Genomic DNA, 13349 nt, shown 5'->3' on the forward strand with positions numbered 1-13349 from the left:
AGCGGGCGCTGCTCAGGCGGGCAGGCCGCGCTGAGGTGGGCTCGGCGTAGGCAGGCGGGCAGGCCGCGCTGAGGTGGGCTCGGCGTAGGCAGGCTGGCAGGGGGCCGAGGTAGCGTAGTGCTTGCTGCGCATGGGGCCGAGGGGCCGAGGCAGTGTGTTGGTTGCAGCGTGTTTGCTGCGCACGGGGCCGAGGGGCCGAGGCAGCGTGTTGGCTGCGCATGAGGCCGAGTGGCCGAGGCAGCGTGTTGGCTGCGCACGGGGCCGAGGGGCCGAGGCAGCGTGTTGGCTGCGCATGAGGCCGAGTGGCCGAGGCAGCGAGGCTGCGAGGCTGCGTGTTGGCTGCGCACGGGGTCGAGGGGCCGAGGCAGCGTGTTGGCTGTGCACGAGGCCGAGTGGCCGAGGCAGCGAGGCAGCGTGCTGGCTGCGCACGAGGCCGAGTGGCCGAGGCAGCGAGGCAGCGTGTTGGCTGCGCATGAGGCCGAGTGGCCGAGGCAGCAAGGCAGCGTGTTGCTTGCCGGCTGCGCATGAGGCCAATCGACCCCGAGGTAAGTGGGGAGCATGAGCTTGTCGGATAATACCTCGACATTTGGGGGCCGCCTGTTTCGCGTTCTTGGCAACAAGAGCAGTGTACCGCGCGGTCTCTGGCATCTTCATCCTCTGGCATCTTCATCCGCCAGTAGTAGGTTAAGGCAGCCGGGAGGGGCCGAGGCGTCGAGGCCACGCAAAGATCTCGGCTGTAGCCGAGGAGCCGAGGAACCGAGGCAGCGTGTTGGCTGCGCGCGTGGGACCGAGGGGCCCACGAGGGGTCGAGGCGCGCGGGCTGGTCGCGCGCGTGGGGCCGAGGTGTCGAGGCGCTCGGCGCGGTCGGGCTGGCCGCGCGCGTGGGACCGAGGAGCCGAGGCGCGCGGGTTGGCCGCGCGAGTGGGGCCGAGTGGCCGTGACGCGCGGGCTGGTCGCGCGCGTGGGGCCGATGCGGGCGGGTTGGCCGCGCGTGAGGGCGAGAGGCCGACGCGTGGGGCCGAGGAGCCGAGACCGGCCCCAGAAGTCGCTACTGCTGGTGCAGGTCGGCTGTAGTGGAGCGACCAAGGAGAAAGCTAATGTACCGTCATTTCGGCCCTTCCTCTAGCACCATTCTGTTACGGTAAGTAACTTTTTTAGCCGTGGCCTCGAGGCCGACGCGGCTTGTTCGGGTCCGGATGACGGGGATCTTTCTGGGGGCGCTCCTCGGGGTCTCCCGGCAGCCGAGCTCGGTGGTTCGGGTCGGGAGGTCGGGTCGGTAGGTCGGGTCGAGAAGAAGCTCCGCCATAGCGCCAAGAAGAGGCGACACCGTCTCGCACCTGCACACAGGTCGGGCCGGGGTGCTTGACCCGACCCCTCCGACGATCAAGTTAGAGAAAGATGTGGAGGGGGTTTAGGAGGAGGAGAAACCTCCGTCTCTTGAGTGTGTGATCCCCTCCTTTTTGTCAAGGGCTCGGGGGTATTTATAGAGGAGGTTTGATGTTACCTGATGCAAGGCAGGACTGTACCTTTGGTTGCGTGGGAGGCCGAGCTTCTGCAGGGTATGGCGAGCCTCGGGCAGTGTGTTACTCAGGGGGATGGCGTGTCACATTGCCATTTTTGTCCCTATCACTCTCCATCGGCGTTACGGTAGAGGCGGCGTCTCTGCGCCCCGCTGCCGTTCCGCTCTCTAGCGGCGAAGCGCTCTCTGCCCCGAGCGCCCCCGCTTACCTTCTTCCTCACCGTCCGCCGCAACTTGCTCGGCGGCCTGATCTCTTCGCCGCCAACCAAATCACAGCCGGCGGGCTTCAAGCCACCGCGACAGCCTGCTCTCCGCCGTCGATCTTCCTCACCGGCAAATAGCAGGAGGCGAGCGCAGTGAAGAAACATCTTGCTCGGCGGTCTCTTCACTTCGCCGTCGAGCAGAAGCATGAGACAAGTGCCCCCCACCTTCTTTCTGCGGCGGCAGAGCCGAACCTTCTCCTCCTGGCCGCAAGCGTCTCCCTTTTCTTCCTCACCGGCCGTCGAGCGCCCGCCAACACCTCTCGGCGGTTGCACAGCAGCAGGCCGAGCGCCCGCCGCCTCCTCTCGACCGTGCGGTCTTCTTCGGTTGTGCAATTTGATCCATCAGATCGAGATAGACAGCAGCCTCCCCTCTTCCGCAATTTGATAAGCTATACAATTGTTGTTCCTGAACGAAACAATTCACCGATCTCCTGTTTGATATCATCTATTAGCCTACATCAGTGACTTTTTTAATTATTCATAAGAAAAGATCGGAGATTCCAATCCAGTAATAAATCCTCGTCATAATTATGATAAAATTATTTTATTTTATAAGTAATTCATTGCATAATCTCTACCGGATAATCGATCGTTAATCCATTGCATTCTGATAATTATAGAATGAATTCAATATGTAGCTTCTGTAAACACATTATAGGATCTTCGTCATTTCTGATTGTTTTCATTTGTTTGACAATTGAAGCATAACTTTATGACAGTACGTTGCCTAGCAACTCCTGAAGTCCACCAACTTCGCTGAAGTTGGTGTGTTATTATCTGGATCCTGAGTCTCTACCCCTAACATAATCTCCACCGCGCATCGCTTACTTCACAGCAACTCGAATTGTAGTATTATGATTTATTATTCAAGAATACCCATATTCGCATCCTCTTGCCTCGTGTCAAGATCTTATGGTCTCAACTTCGCCTCTATAAGTTGAATTACCTTAGTTCCTCTGTTAAATGCTTCTTCGAGTTAAGGTGGATGTGTCTTGAAGCTCCCTTCATCTTTGGCACCATAGGATGAGTCTGCTCTATCAGAATGAGGGACCTATGGAACAATATGATATTGTTCTTACCTTTGCAAGAGTTCATGTCTTGACCTTTATCCAATGAAATCTTCATGTCTTTGCTCCATGTTTCATCTTCTATGTCGACTCCCTTTATACGGCTTGGGTGCTTCACCAAGTTCTACCCAGGTTACTTCATCCCTTGATTAACATTGAGTTAATGGTGGCTCTTGCACTCACCATTCCACTGGTCGGCCTTCTATTGAGTCTAATTTCTATATCTACTATAAGTGTATCTTCGTCTGGTGTTGTCTTGAGTCGCTCCCTCACTTGATATCGCAATACATCCACTAATGCATTATCTCATGCGAGATCATAAGACGATTCCTCACCGCTCGCTTGGTCCATTGAGCTTTGTGAAGTTATTATCTTAAGGAACCCCTTCTCAACATGTACGATTTGTTACACATGATTCTCACTCTAGAGAACCAAGACTTATCCCTCTTGGATATCTATCTCATTGAAACAATTTTCCTCATTGTATTCTTACCTCTGGAAGTTTTGAAGACCATCATCCACTTGGACTACTCCGTCTTGCTAAATAAATTATGTATTGTTCTGCCCTCACGAACGCACTTATGAAATTGTGACTCTTCGCCAATATAGCCTGCACTTTATCCCTCAAGTCCTAACAATATACTAAACTTACTACACACTACAACCTTTTACGGATGTATTCTTCTCATGCCGAAGAGAATGTTTTAATGCTCTATAACATCTAGTTTGTCACTATGATCGTCATAGATAATCCATTGTCCGTGTACAAGCTCTTGCATGAGTACCAAATTCTTCAAATTAGTAATTTCTCTCACCTCTGTGAGCTTTATACAACTCTTTTGGTTGCTGAGCAACCCATCCCACTTTGTATAGTCTCATTCTTTGCCAAACACCTCGCTTGCCTTGAGTATCATCAAGTTTAGTTGTCAATATCGAGTCATAGCTCAAACTAAGTCATCCCAATCTTTGTATGTTACATGTTCTTCCTAGCTCGCTTGTCCTCGTGATACTTCTTATGCGAATAGTTGGCCATTCTTCTGAATACCAATCTTGGATACCCGCTCTTATCTTAGTGACTTCTTTCACTATACCTTAATACCTATTTCTTCTAAATAATCATTCATGCTGGCTGCCCTCAACGCAACCCTGCTAAGTCTCCAACATTTGCATACCAAGTGTTTATGAGTATGCTTTTCTTGTTCTGATATCATATGTTATGCTTAAGTCGTGCGACACCTTTGTGTATCCATCCGCAAAGAATCAATTTCCCTAAAATCTCTTATGGTCCTTTAAGGACCTAAAAAAAAAGATTAGTTAGAGAAAACATTTCACTGAAGCTTCATAAGTAGTTATTTCAATAAACACATGATAATCAATGCAAATTATAAACGTGGATATCGTAAACTCTGAATGATCGTACGACAAATGATCCAAGATGATCCACCACAGACCAAACAAAATGAGACCGCTAAGCCTATTGCTAACGCTCTATAAAGCAGGAACAAAATATTATTTTTATAATTATATCATTGGTAATTTATTGGATAAAATAGTAATATTAATTTAAATTAATTAATTTTGAGTTAACTCATATAAATCGTTATGCTACTATTTGAATTTGATTCAACAAAATCTGTCATATTCTAATAAGAAATTAACAAACACCGATGTTATTAATTATATTTAGTTGATCATATTTGGATGCACTATAGTTTCACTGGTTTAATCGTAACTTATATTGAGAGTTTATAATCTTGATTCATCATTCTACTTATATATTGGTAGCTTTCAGTATTCATTATATCTCGAAGAATATATCCTATTCGTAGGGATCTTTGATGAAAAGAATTCTTTTTTTAACATCAAGAAAGACATATTCATCCTACCGATGCATTGATGCCTTTTTTTTCTTCCTATCCATCGATAAGGATCTTATCAAAGTTGTAAGAGTGTTGTTACCTTTATTATCTCTTATATATTTCTTTACTCCATCTCTTCGCTTGGGATGAATGGAAACAACTTTCTTATAAAAAGAACAAGGCATAAATGAAAGAGTGAGCTGATTCATACTGGCACTGATGAGGTCAATACAAACCTTCTGACTTGCTGGGTCCCAATTGTGGCCAATCAAGAGGCAGGGAGGCGAGTGGGTACCACCAATACACTGGTCGGAAAGGGACGCTTCTACTGGACGGCCAGTCGAGGTAGTGACTTGCGTCGATGGATCTGATGCCGCGCGACGTCATCATCACCAACCCTTCGTCTCGAAGGAAAGCCTGAACCAAATATCTACCGTCCGATCTCCATCCAACGGCCAGATAGCCGTCTTCGACGTGTTCATCCCGCGTTCCCTTTCCGCTGCCACCGTGGGCCCCGCAGTCTCTCTTCAACCTTACGTGAAGGGAGCTTATGGTCATATCACAACAACGGATTTGTTGCCGCACAAAATGTGGCCTATAAAAAAGGTGGGAAGAAAGATCCCAAGCGAGCGCGTTTTTTATCTCTCCTTCTGTTGAACATTGTTTTCTGTAAGAATTTTGTTGGGTTTTTGATCTCCCTCTAGGGTTCTTTAGATCCTATCTCGGTCTCCTATGCTCTCTGATCTCTGCGATACAGCTGAAGTAGTGGTTGGATGGTGATTAGGGAAATGGCTGTTCTGTCGGTGGAGTCCTTCCCGCTGGGCTTCCGATTCCGTCCAACGGACGTGGAGCTCGTGAATCATTACCTCAAGGGAAAGATCACTGGCCGGATCAAGTCCGAGGACGAGGTCATCTCCGAGATAGATATCTGCAAGTGCGAGCCGTGGGACCTTCCGGGTGATCCTCACGCACCCAAATCTTACTTACTCCCTCTCCTCCTTGGTTTAATTCAGGTTCTTGTTGTTAAAACCTCTTTTTTGTCTGTGATTTGTGTTCAGTGTTTGTTTTCCCCATTTTCTTTAGCAAAAATTAGATTTTCGGTGCGGACCTTACAGATGTGTGTTGAAATTTTCGATCCTGCGTTTCGCGCTACAGTCAATTCTTTGTTTCCCATCTCTAACAGTATAGTTTCCAGATATATCATTGATCAAATCGAGCGATTCGGAGTGGTTCTTCTTCTCGCCGAAGGACCGGAAATATCCCAACGGCAACCGTTCCAACCGAGCTACGAAGGCTGGCTACTGGAAAGCCACAGGGAAGGATCGGATGATCAGGTCCATATCTCGGGTTCCTACAATCATAGGCACTAAGAAGACCCTTGTATTTTACCAAGGCCGTGCCCCCAGCGGCGTCCGCACTACTTGGGTCATGCACGAGTACCGCACCACCGAGAAGGAGTTTGACTCAGGAGAGCAGGCGAGTTTCTTCTTTTTCTTTTTGATGGTTTATTAAGAACGTTTTTCCAGTTTCTTTGATTCTTGTTTCTGGTGAATCATTCTAAAGCTGACTAGATTTACGCACTTATTCTGACCTTGTTTAAGGTTTGTCTATTTAGTTGCTTTCCATGCATCAAATCCCACTGGAGCATCTGCAATTTGAATGGCTTCTTTATATTCCACTACTCGTTCCTGGTGGTTTAAGATGTCTTGATTGTGAAGTAATTGGTTGATGTGTGACATGGGTTAATATGAGTCAGAGTTTCTTGTGCATAAGAACTAAGAGAAGTGTACCTCTGAAAATTTTTATGGTTAATTTGTGCCCCTACGTATTAGTTTCTTGAAGGATACATTGGCTACGTTTCTTTTGTGATTCTTTATATTCTTTTAGGTTTGTGCTCTTGTTTCATTTCTTATCCAATCCTGTGCAGGGTGGCTTCGTTCTCTGTCGTTTATTCAAGAAGCCTGAAGAGAAGATCCTAATTTCTGATATTGATGATTGCACGGAGGGAAATGTTGGTGAGATGGAGAGTGGTGACCCCTCTCCTGCTCCTGCTCCTGCTCCAGGCATGCTTTCACCAGTTGAGATGCAGCAAGGAGTAGAAGCAACAGTGGAAGTTGTTTCACCATTGGATCACAAGCTTCCGGGGTCATATTTGCAAGAAAATTTACAGCCTTTGCCTCCGACCTCTGATATGCAATCATCGGGTGTCCACGAGTTGCTAGAAGAGAGCCACTGCAGTGAAACTGTCGTTTCAGATCCTCCTTGTGAAACCCTTGTGGGAAATGAGGTGAGTCATCGTGGACATGAACGGATCTTGGTATTCAATTACTAAAAATGATGTTCAGAGGCCTAATTTACCCATTTGTTATATGTTCGAATTTGATCAAGTGAATATTAACTTGCCTTCTTATTTCTTGCATGCGAAATCAGTTTGGTCTTCGCCTGGATGATTTACCACAATATCTTAACCCAGACTTTGACAAGCTTGGTGGAGTTGACCAGGAATTTCCAGAATTTGATTACCATTCCAATTCCCCAAGAATAACTTACACGGGGCATGCATTTGATGCTGGAGTTGACTGGGAATTTTCGTCAGGCCTCAATCAATGTGACAGTGTTGAAGACGACTCTGTCACCGAGTTCTTAGATGCAGTGCTTTGTGATCCATATGAATGTTCCCCTGAAGTATCATATGTCTGTAGAAGTCTAAATACTGAGTTTGAGCCACAAGGTCAGATTTGTGTCAGCACAGATGATACCCCCTGGGACTCCCTATCAGGCAAAAAGAGCAAGAGAGGCAGTGACAAAGATGATAAAGCTACTGTCTTAGATGTGAGACATTTTTTTCCCAACACATTTTCTGAAAAACATTGTAGCATTACTACTAGTTTGCAAAATCTGTTGATTTGCATGAACATATATGATAAAGCAATTACAGTTACCGAATTGCCAAAATTCTAATTTTTGTTGTTTATTGTGTCCCTCAGGACAGCATAGGATTTTCTGGTGAAATCTACAAGCTTCCTGTTTGTTCGAGCACCTTGTCACAGAAGAATAGTTGTATTGTTCCTACAAGACAGCACAGGATTTCGGTGTTTCCTAATCACAATTTGAGCCAAAATGTTTCCTTAATGGACTCTGCAAGTGCCTTGCATCAAGAAACGGCCAGGATGAGCAACTGTGACAAGGCTGGAATCCAGATCAGCACTCATAATAATTTACAAGAGTTAGATTGCTTGATTGAACCACAAAGCCTGCTGATGAGACGGTTGCGTTTGCAAAAGTTTGTTCGTAAAGGATCTGTTCCCAGCACCGATCAAGTATTAAGCACCAGAAATGATGTGATGAAATCAGCTGCCAATGAGGTGTGATGTTTTGCTCTTCTTTTGAAGTAAATGATACCATTCACCTGATATTAAGATTAACCAAATATATTAAGTCTATATTATAACAATTTTTGTTGTTTATATTGAACTTATAGATATTTAGTTTTAATAGTCCCTAACCTTGGGATAATGCCTACAGGTTCGAGAAATTTTGAAGCATCAATTCAGTGAAGAACAACCTGTTTTTAGTCGTATTGCCAGTACCACTTCAGAGGGCTTTTCTTCTCATGGTAATTAACAGCAAACCATGCTGCAACTAAAATATTTTGATCACTGAAACCGTACACATTGTTAGAGCTCAACTTAATCAGTTCGATGCTGATATGGTTCAGTCTAAACTAAACTGAGTTTTTTATGCTGATATGCTTCAGTTTAAACTAAACTGAGTTGTTGACTTGGCACGATATATAGTTTTGTAAGTCCCATGCACGATATATAGTTTTGTAAGCACCATTGTTGGACTAATTATCCACTCAGGGTTAATATACTACCAAAATTCTCTATTAGAGTACTTCTATCGTGGGTAATTTCATTTGGGACCCTGCAAATTTTGAAAATATTGAATATAGATGTTAAGTTGTTCAAATATTTCATGTGCCTTAATAAGATTTAAAATTATGTTGAAATACCGATTTCAGCACTACTAATAAGATAATATAGTTGACACTTAATAATTAGGACATTAAAATTTGTTGTTGTTGTATAACAAGTGATATACTGACCTATTGATTATTGTTGATTGTCATGCTGTTGATGCAAACTCTACAGAGATAAAGTCCTCTTCTCTTGAGATATATGAAAGAAAATGTTACACTCCAGCACAAGAATCCGGGATCAATGATTTTAATCCTAAATCAAGTTTGAGAACACGATGGAAGCATAAGGATGATGACAGAATCAGCAGCCAGTCTTTGGATGCAATGGCGAGTAAAGATGGTTCATACTTTAGTGTTAGAATAATTTTGATTCTGTCGGTAATACTTTTATTCTTAATACTAGGACTAAATTGGTGCCTAAGGTCCTGATGTGTGCATATGAGCGTAATTCACTTCACAGAATCAGTTCTTGACTTTGTAAATATTGTTGCCTTCCTGCACATATCTTCTGGGCATCTTTGAACAGAAACTCTCCCTTGGCTTTACTGGTGCCATACTGAATTTTATTACTTTTGTAATTAAGCTTAGCAGGTCATTTCAAGAACTACTTTCTAGCATTTGTATGGTGTTAATATACACCCGAATTGGCTATTTTGCTGCTAATGCTAAATTCCTGGATTCTCTGGATATGCTCTACTACTATGCTATGAGGTGCTCTACATAATATTACAAACAACTAGTGTCATTTACTCTTGAGGAGAATTGCCCTCATCTCCTTGTGCACCCTATTTGTTTATGGAGAATTATCACTTGAACTTGTTTATTTTGTTCCCTTGTTGCATTGTCTGTGTATTAGAGTATCTTCCATGATCCTTGCACAATACAATTTTCTGGCAACTGACTCTTGAACTCTGCTTAGTGATCCATCACTGAACTCCGCTTGTATTTTCTACCATCCATGATTTGCAGTTGATTGCACTTGGTTGGAACTGAACTCATTGACAGTTTGCCTTGTTGAAGTTGGGAGTGTAGAAAGAATGACAGCTTTCTGATTTCAAGTTTAAGGCTCCAAAAGATGCATTACTTGTGTTAGATTTTTCTGATGATTTTGAAGTTTGGTATAAATACTCCAGTGGCTTCTAATTTAGATTGATAGAGTTAAGTTGCTGTCACAAAATTTTACATGGGTTGTCTGCGAATATTATGTGCATGAGTGATCTTTGTTTAAACCCAACTTTTATCTTCGGCAATGTGTTTTAACCGGCAGGAGAACTTGACTACATGGTGATAATAAACTGATGGGGTGACATGTGATATTTTGACTCATCCTATCATACTAGGGAAGTAATTTTACTCAGATTCATTAATCTGAAGAAAGTACATTGGAGAATTAATGCAGCTGAAATTCTAAAGGATGATTTGGCTAGGAAACCCCATGGTTTCAAGCACTGTTTTGATGAATCCTTAACAAACAGAAACAAAAGCTTTTTGCATATCAACCACCAATGAGCATCTACAATACCAATTATTGGACAAGGAAGTATCTTTTCAGCTATTTTTTTTAGTCTGTTGTCTACGTTCTTGTTCCCATTTACAGAGATCATGGCTTGTTTGAGCACAACAGATGCAATTTCTCACCATTACTAGATCCTGTTTCAGCATTGTCATTCCAAATTGGATTCTGTAAAGAAAGAAAAAGCTACCTTCTGCATCAAATTTAGGCATTGTGGATATTGCAAGTTTTGAATTCATGAAGAAAGTAATCCATCCCCCTGTTGAAGTCAGCTCATCTGTGACTCCTTTTTAGTAGAAACTTTCTTCAGCCTGGAGTTGATCTGAAGACACTTTTCTGCTTAACTGTTCCACTGTTGCTGAATAATCATGTGTGTCAGCTTCCAGTTTTTTCTTACTATCAATAAGTTGCTGCCTCATAACAGAATTTTTGGGGTTTCTTAGATCCTTAAACATAGCTTTCAATTCCCTCGATTTCTGTTTGACTTTAAACATTATAAATCTATCAACACAATTTCTTCAAGCCAGCCACCCTGGACAAGGGAAGAACTGTGTAGGGTCTCCAATGAATTATATTGTTGTTTGCTATCATGGATGTCAGGATTGGGGAAGATGACATACCCATGTGCCATATGCACACATGAAGCCAGGATTGGGTTGGAGTCCTCCCCTACCCTCTCTCTCTCTCTCTCTCTCTCTCTCTGTATGCTTTCTCAAGCTTCTATCACCATGTGGACTGCCACCAGCAACAGCAACACACACACACACACACACACACACATACTCCACACACTCTGTTTCTGCCCACATTTGCCACCATCTGCCGACATGCAATGCACCACCTCGATGACACTGGCTATCTGGTATCCTCTCATGATCCTGACATTGCTTGTCAATGCAACACCACAACCACCAAAAGTATGGTGGAATCAAATCATTGTATCTACCTCTAAATTATGCGACTACAGACAAAGTCAGCGATTTTACATCACCAAGAAAAGGAACATATTCATCAATGAGCAAAGAAAGACTTAGATTTGGTATTGTGTGGCAGCCAACGCAAAGCAATCAGTGCCACATTATTCTTCATATTACATACAGATATCATTTTTGGTGATGGAGAGAGAGAGAGAGAGAGAGAGAGAGAGAGAGAGAGAGCTTCATGAGATGCAACAAGCATTAGGGTTCTCATCACTGAAGAACTGGGGTGGTGGCGGAGGCTGCTGGATCACGTACACCGGCATATAATGCAGCATCCTCCGCGCCATCTCGTCCTCCCCGGTGATGCTGCCATTCCAATATATCATCTTCTTCATCATGTCTTCTTCTTCTTGGCCGACGACGTTAGCGTTATCGTTGGCCACTCCCTCTCCTTCTTTCTTCTGCTCCTCGCCACCTCCCTTCTCTTCCTTACCGTCGCCTTCCTTGTTGCCACCTGCACCATCTTCTGGTTGGGGAGCCTTCTCGTCTTCCTTCTTATCCTCTTTCTTCTCTTCTGCAGGCTTCTCCTCCTCGGGTTTCTTTTCTGCCTCTTCTTTTCCCTCCTCCTTGGGTGGCTGAGGAATAATGCTGGCGAGCTTGCCGGTCCGTCGACTGATGTACTCCACAAGCTTTTCTCCATCCATCGTTCCGGTCACCGTGACCTTCCCGGTGCTCAAGTCGGTGTCTGCCGTTTGCACCCCTGGATGATCAGATTCAGATTGCGATCAGTTCAACGTGGATCATGAGGACTGGAGAAAGGCCAGAGACTGGGCGAAGCATAGAGCAGAGAGCAGAGAGATATTACCACGCATCTTGAGTATCCTTCTCTTCAGCTGCTCTGCACACGCCTCGCAGTGCATGTTCACGAGGAGCTCAACTGTTGCCATCCCGCTCACCTGTTTCAACGACTTACAGTAATCAATCATTCGATGGTAGGCATTTTGATGGTAAGATCTTGCAGTGCATTTTACCTGGGATGGAACAGCTTCTGGTTTGGAGTCCCCTTCGGCTGGGGGCAACGGAGAGAGTACTATGGCTTTCCTCGTCGTTCTCTCTTGTATCCTGGAACACAGGACCTGAGGGTCCAATACCCCTTTGACTGTGACCTGGTTTTGCTTCATGTCCACCTCAACACTTTCCACACCTGATGTGGAGAATCACCGATCAACTTAGAGAAGCTGGTAACGAGTAATAACAGTGTCAGAAATGAGTGTGTGGAGAACCTCTGCATTTGAGGATGGACTTCTTGATCTTCTTGGCACATCCAACACAGTGCAAGGCCACAGACAAGACAATGGGTGGAGGAGGCGATGGCTTTGCCTCCTCTTTCTTTTCTTCTGCCTTCTCCTCTTTCTTCTCCTCCTCCTGCTTCTCTACCTTCTTCTCTTCTTGTTTGGCCTCTGCTTCCTGTCAGATACGCAAGTAATATAGACAGATTAAGCTGCATTCTAGAGCCGAGAAAATTCTCTTCTATGAGATGTTGAATGCCCAGAAAACCTCAAAGAACTGCTTTACCTGCTTTGCTTCACCCATTCTGGAACCAACAAGTTCAAGACTGCGGCAGGAAAGAGAAAGGAAGCCAGCCAAGCAAGGAGGGAGGAAGGGTCAAATGAGCATAACTTCTTATATATACAACAAAGGGAGACGCTAGAGCTATAATGTAACTTTGCTAAGCACATACAATGGCACTCAAGCAAGGTAGCTAGGTGAAGGAGCTTGGGACTTGTTTAACTCTAATACTGAATTTTTTGATTTATTTCATGTTTCACTTCACAAGAAATGAGTGGAGGAGAGGATGAGGGGATGAAGGAGAGTAGGGATAGGGAGATTTATAGACAGAGTAGGTGGGTGGCAAAAGCAGAGGGTTATATTGACAACATGAGCAAACCAAACCATTAGCTAATCAATGAACTTGTTCAAGAGGGACTTGATATGTACATATAACCTTTTCTACTCCTTTTCTTCCTCCTGTCTCCATAATTTTTGGTGAAAAGTGAGATGAGGATTTTAGTGGGACCAGAAGAATCCATCATGCATCAGAAAGAAGGAAGAGGGGATCACATGGGTGGCAAGGCAAAAGTTCTGTGGATCATATGCAAAGTTGGAGAGAGATGAATTGGTCCATAATTACTTGTGAAATTGGTGAACAAAAAGACATATAAATAT

At 44.6% G+C, this 13349-nt stretch overlaps 2 protein-coding genes across 5 annotated transcripts; one reads left to right on the top strand and one right to left on the bottom strand.

Moving 5' to 3' along the window:
• Positions 1-5292: 5292 nt before the first annotated feature.
• Positions 5293-9377, top strand: LOC103976433 (uncharacterized). Of its 3 annotated transcripts, XM_009391636.3 has the most exons (8): positions 5293-5377; positions 5493-5665; positions 5904-6184; positions 6636-6995; positions 7139-7540; positions 7696-8073; positions 8234-8324; positions 8863-9377. In XM_009391636.3, exons 2-8 carry the CDS (start codon positions 5497-5499, stop codon positions 9117-9119), a joined length of 1938 nt encoding a protein of 645 aa, XP_009389911.2. In that variant the 5' UTR covers positions 5293-5377; positions 5493-5496; the 3' UTR covers positions 9120-9377. The 3 variants fall into 3 exon arrangements, with proteins under 3 accessions (XP_009389911.2, XP_018686840.2, XP_009389904.2); XM_018831295.2 differs by having other exon boundaries at positions 5338-5721; XM_009391629.3 differs by having other exon boundaries at positions 5338-5665.
• A 1841-nt stretch (positions 9378-11218) lies between these two features.
• On the bottom strand, positions 11219-13002 carry LOC103976419 (heavy metal-associated isoprenylated plant protein 9). Of its 2 annotated transcripts, none has more exons than XM_065104902.1 (5): positions 12699-13002; positions 12407-12590; positions 12155-12327; positions 11992-12079; positions 11219-11883 (listed from the first exon to the last, which is right to left on the bottom strand). In XM_065104902.1, exons 1-5 carry the CDS (start codon positions 12714-12716, stop codon positions 11363-11365), a joined length of 984 nt encoding a protein of 327 aa, XP_064960974.1. In that variant the 5' UTR covers positions 12717-13002; the 3' UTR covers positions 11219-11362. The 2 variants fall into 2 exon arrangements, with proteins under 2 accessions (XP_064960974.1, XP_009389886.2); XM_009391611.3 differs by having other exon boundaries at positions 11989-12079; positions 12699-13000.
• Between the last annotated feature and the right edge of the window lie 347 nt (positions 13003-13349).

Source organism: Musa acuminata, chromosome BXJ2-4, assembly GCF_036884655.1.
Source record: "Musa acuminata AAA Group cultivar baxijiao chromosome BXJ2-4, Cavendish_Baxijiao_AAA, whole genome shotgun sequence".
Taxonomy (NCBI): Eukaryota; Viridiplantae; Streptophyta; class Magnoliopsida; order Zingiberales; family Musaceae; genus Musa; species Musa acuminata.

Coding starts and splice junctions, on each gene's coding strand:
- LOC103976419 (XM_009391611.3), bottom strand. Junction 12,328..12,406: donor GTCCATCCTCAAATGCAGAG/GTTCTCCACACA, acceptor TCTCCACATCAG/GTGTGGAAAGTGTTGAGGTG. Junction 11,884..11,988: donor AAGGATACTCAAGATGCGTG/GTAATATCTCTC, acceptor CTGATCATCCAG/GGGTGCAAACGGCAGACACC.
- LOC103976433 (XM_009391629.3), top strand. CDS start 5,482: ATGGTGATTAGGGAAATGGCTGTTCTGTCGGTGGAGTCCTTCCCGCTG. Junction 7,541..7,695: donor ATAAAGCTACTGTCTTAGAT/GTGAGACATTTT, acceptor TGTGTCCCTCAG/GACAGCATAGGATTTTCTGG. Junction 8,074..8,233: donor TGAAATCAGCTGCCAATGAG/GTGTGATGTTTT, acceptor TAATGCCTACAG/GTTCGAGAAATTTTGAAGCA.